Raw genomic sequence first — 2,665 nt, forward strand, 5'->3', positions numbered from 1 at the left:
CTAGGTGGCAGATGGCTATGGTCTCGGACGGTCATCCACTTGAAGAGGAATTCAAGGATTGGATTCGAGAGGTGGAACGGGTTGGTGGCCGTTTACCAAGCCTAAAGGAAGTAAATGAGAAGAAAGAGGAAATCCAGAAGATTAACAATTATGTATATTCAGCTGCCACTGTGAAGCAGATGCTGCAAGAAAAGAAGTCAACGGCATCAAGGCCGCTTAATGTTGCTGCTGAGAAAGATCGGTTGAGGAAGGAGATTGAAGTGGCGAAGAGTCGCCATGATGATGCTGAGGTGGAGAGGATTATGGCAAGGATGAAAGAGTTGGATGAAATTTCCAAGAAGAAAGATGAGAAGGCAGTGAGGTTGGCAGAGATGAATAGGAAAAACCGAGCCGAGAATTTCAAGAATGCATCAGAGTTGAAGCCAGTTAACATTGCCTTGAAAGCTGGGGAGGCAGGGTATGATCCTTTCTCAAGGAGGTGGACAAGGTCAAGGAATTACTATGTGTCAAAACCAGGGGGAGAAAATGGGAATGGAGCAGCTACAAATGGAGGGGATACTGAAAATGCTACAGTGGTCACTGTAGATGGGAATTCCATGGCAGTCTCCAATGGAAGAGTATCCGGCGAGGCAGCTACTGTTGCAGCTTTGAAGGCAGCAGCTGGTGCAGGGAAGTTGGTGGACACAAATGCACCAGTCGACCAAGGGACGGAGTCGAACACACTGCATGACTTTGACCTTCCCATTTCATTGGCTGGACTGCAGAAGTTTGGGGGTCCGCAAGGTTTGCAGCTAGGCTTCTTGGCTAGGAAGCAGAGGATTGAAGCAACAATTGGGTACAAGGTGCCTGATAATGATGGGAGAAGACATGCCTTGACTTTGACTGTTAGTGACTACAAGCGCCGAAGAGGTCTGCTTTGAGCCATTGCTTCCTGGATGCTGTGTGTTTAACAAGGATCTGGTTAGTCCTTCTCTACTGGTTTTTGAATTAATGCTATTATTAACATAATTGCATGACTTTTATTTTTTTGTTATGGTTTTGAAACCTCCTTTATTTTGTCAGCTCATGGACTAATGATCCCATTTTGAAATTATGTCCTGTTTATATGTTTAATTCATATCTACTTTGTGCCTGCGCCTTGCATTTAGTAACTTCTGTCTTTATGGACATTAAATTGTATCATGTCAGACACACATATCGTGTGTATTTTTGAGAATCTGCCGACACACCAGTGTCCATGCAACTTAGGTAAGCTGGAGGTATAAAGATAAAACATGCATGAAAAGGTATTGTGAAACTTCAATTGCTTTCTCATGGAGATAAGATTTATCTGTCAACAACAATAATTAAAGCATGGGATTTGGGAGTACCACTGCATCAATAAATAGCTGGTCTTTGTATCTCACTTGAGTAACTTGATTGCTGTGGTTAAAAGTTATTAAAATTGAAAAAAATGCTGGTTGATGGAGCTGGGGAGGACGTCCAGGTTCAATTTGTTTCAGAGACTTTGCCTTTATGTATCTTCGTATCTATATATGAGTATCTTCATTAATATGATAGGTGGAGATGCTTCCTTTGAGAGGTTGGAAATTTGTTACCACATAGCTTCCATTAGTTTCACACCTTTTATTTGTTCCACGAACGAAAGCATATCAGGCGATTGGTAAACTTGAGCTAGAAGATGCTTAAAAATTTCCGTAGTGTATGATAAAACCCATTGATTTTACTTGTAAACTAATACAATAATGTCAAAGTTATAGATTTTATTCTTTCTAGTAGAAAAATCCATCACAGCATATATCCTAAGAGTCATTTAAAAGGAATATTTTAAACCTTAGCATCAATCATTTTTTTTGGTTCACATTTTTGGATCAGCATCTAGGTTTCCTACAAATTAGTATTTTCTGATTTGGATTACCGTATTGTTGGTTATCAATGATTTAAAAAAATTCTGAAAGTTATTATACACTACAGAAATAGTAAGAAAGGGCGCGTGTTGACATGCTTTTCTTTGAAAAATTTATGAAGATTACATTTAGTCTTGACAAGGACTTGTAATTTAATAGTTAATGCTTCACATGTTTCTAAATTGATATTTGAATTACTTAATTAATCTACAAGACTAATAGAGAGGCTCAAATTTTGGGAAAACCAATTTTGAAGTTGCTTCTAATTAGGTGTTGAACTTGCTATGTGAATCCTTATAATATTTAAATAGTCAGCTTTGTAATAGATTTAATACAATATAAAAACCTACAAATGTAAATTATGAATTAGAATTAGTTACCAAATATCGTACGGTTTACCATAGTGGCTTAAATCAAATATTATTATAGAAGGAAAATCCAACTAATCGTTCTACTCCATTATTACCTTTTATTTAATCCATTATATTTCTATTATGGATCTAAAGGATATTGATTTTCAGTTGGCACCTGGGATTAAAAGTTGTATTTGAGTAAGTTAGAGTTTGCCACAAATTTTATGATTGTTTTTCATTTTTTCGAAATATAATCTACCTTGGCACTTTTATATAAAAATATCTAATAATTCATTATTACCTGATATTGATGGTATCGACCGGTGCTTGTTAGATCAGTTCGAAGATTCTGACTAGATGAAATCAATATACTTACAATCCAATTTTATATGATTTGTATCATTT

General features: G+C 36.7%; 1 protein-coding gene across 2 annotated transcripts in view; it reads left to right on the plus strand.

Annotated features, from left to right (window-relative positions):
• The window catches only part of LOC109840559 (protein RTF1 homolog), a 9,242-nt gene that overhangs the window by 5,562 nt on the left and 1,015 nt on the right, over nt 1-2,665 (plus strand). For both annotated transcript variants that reach the window (XM_020409252.1, XM_020409251.1), the window contains exon 2: nt 1-960. This exon is cut by the window's left edge. In XM_020409252.1, coding sequence (XP_020264841.1) covers nt 1-920 — 920 coding nt within the window. In that variant the 3' untranslated portion in view covers nt 921-960. The remainder of the gene's footprint in view (nt 961-2,665) is intronic.

The sequence above is a fragment of the Asparagus officinalis genome, chromosome 5 (genome assembly GCF_001876935.1).
Source record: "Asparagus officinalis chromosome 5, Aspof.V1, whole genome shotgun sequence".
Lineage (NCBI taxonomy): Eukaryota > Viridiplantae > Streptophyta > Magnoliopsida > Asparagales > Asparagaceae > Asparagus > Asparagus officinalis.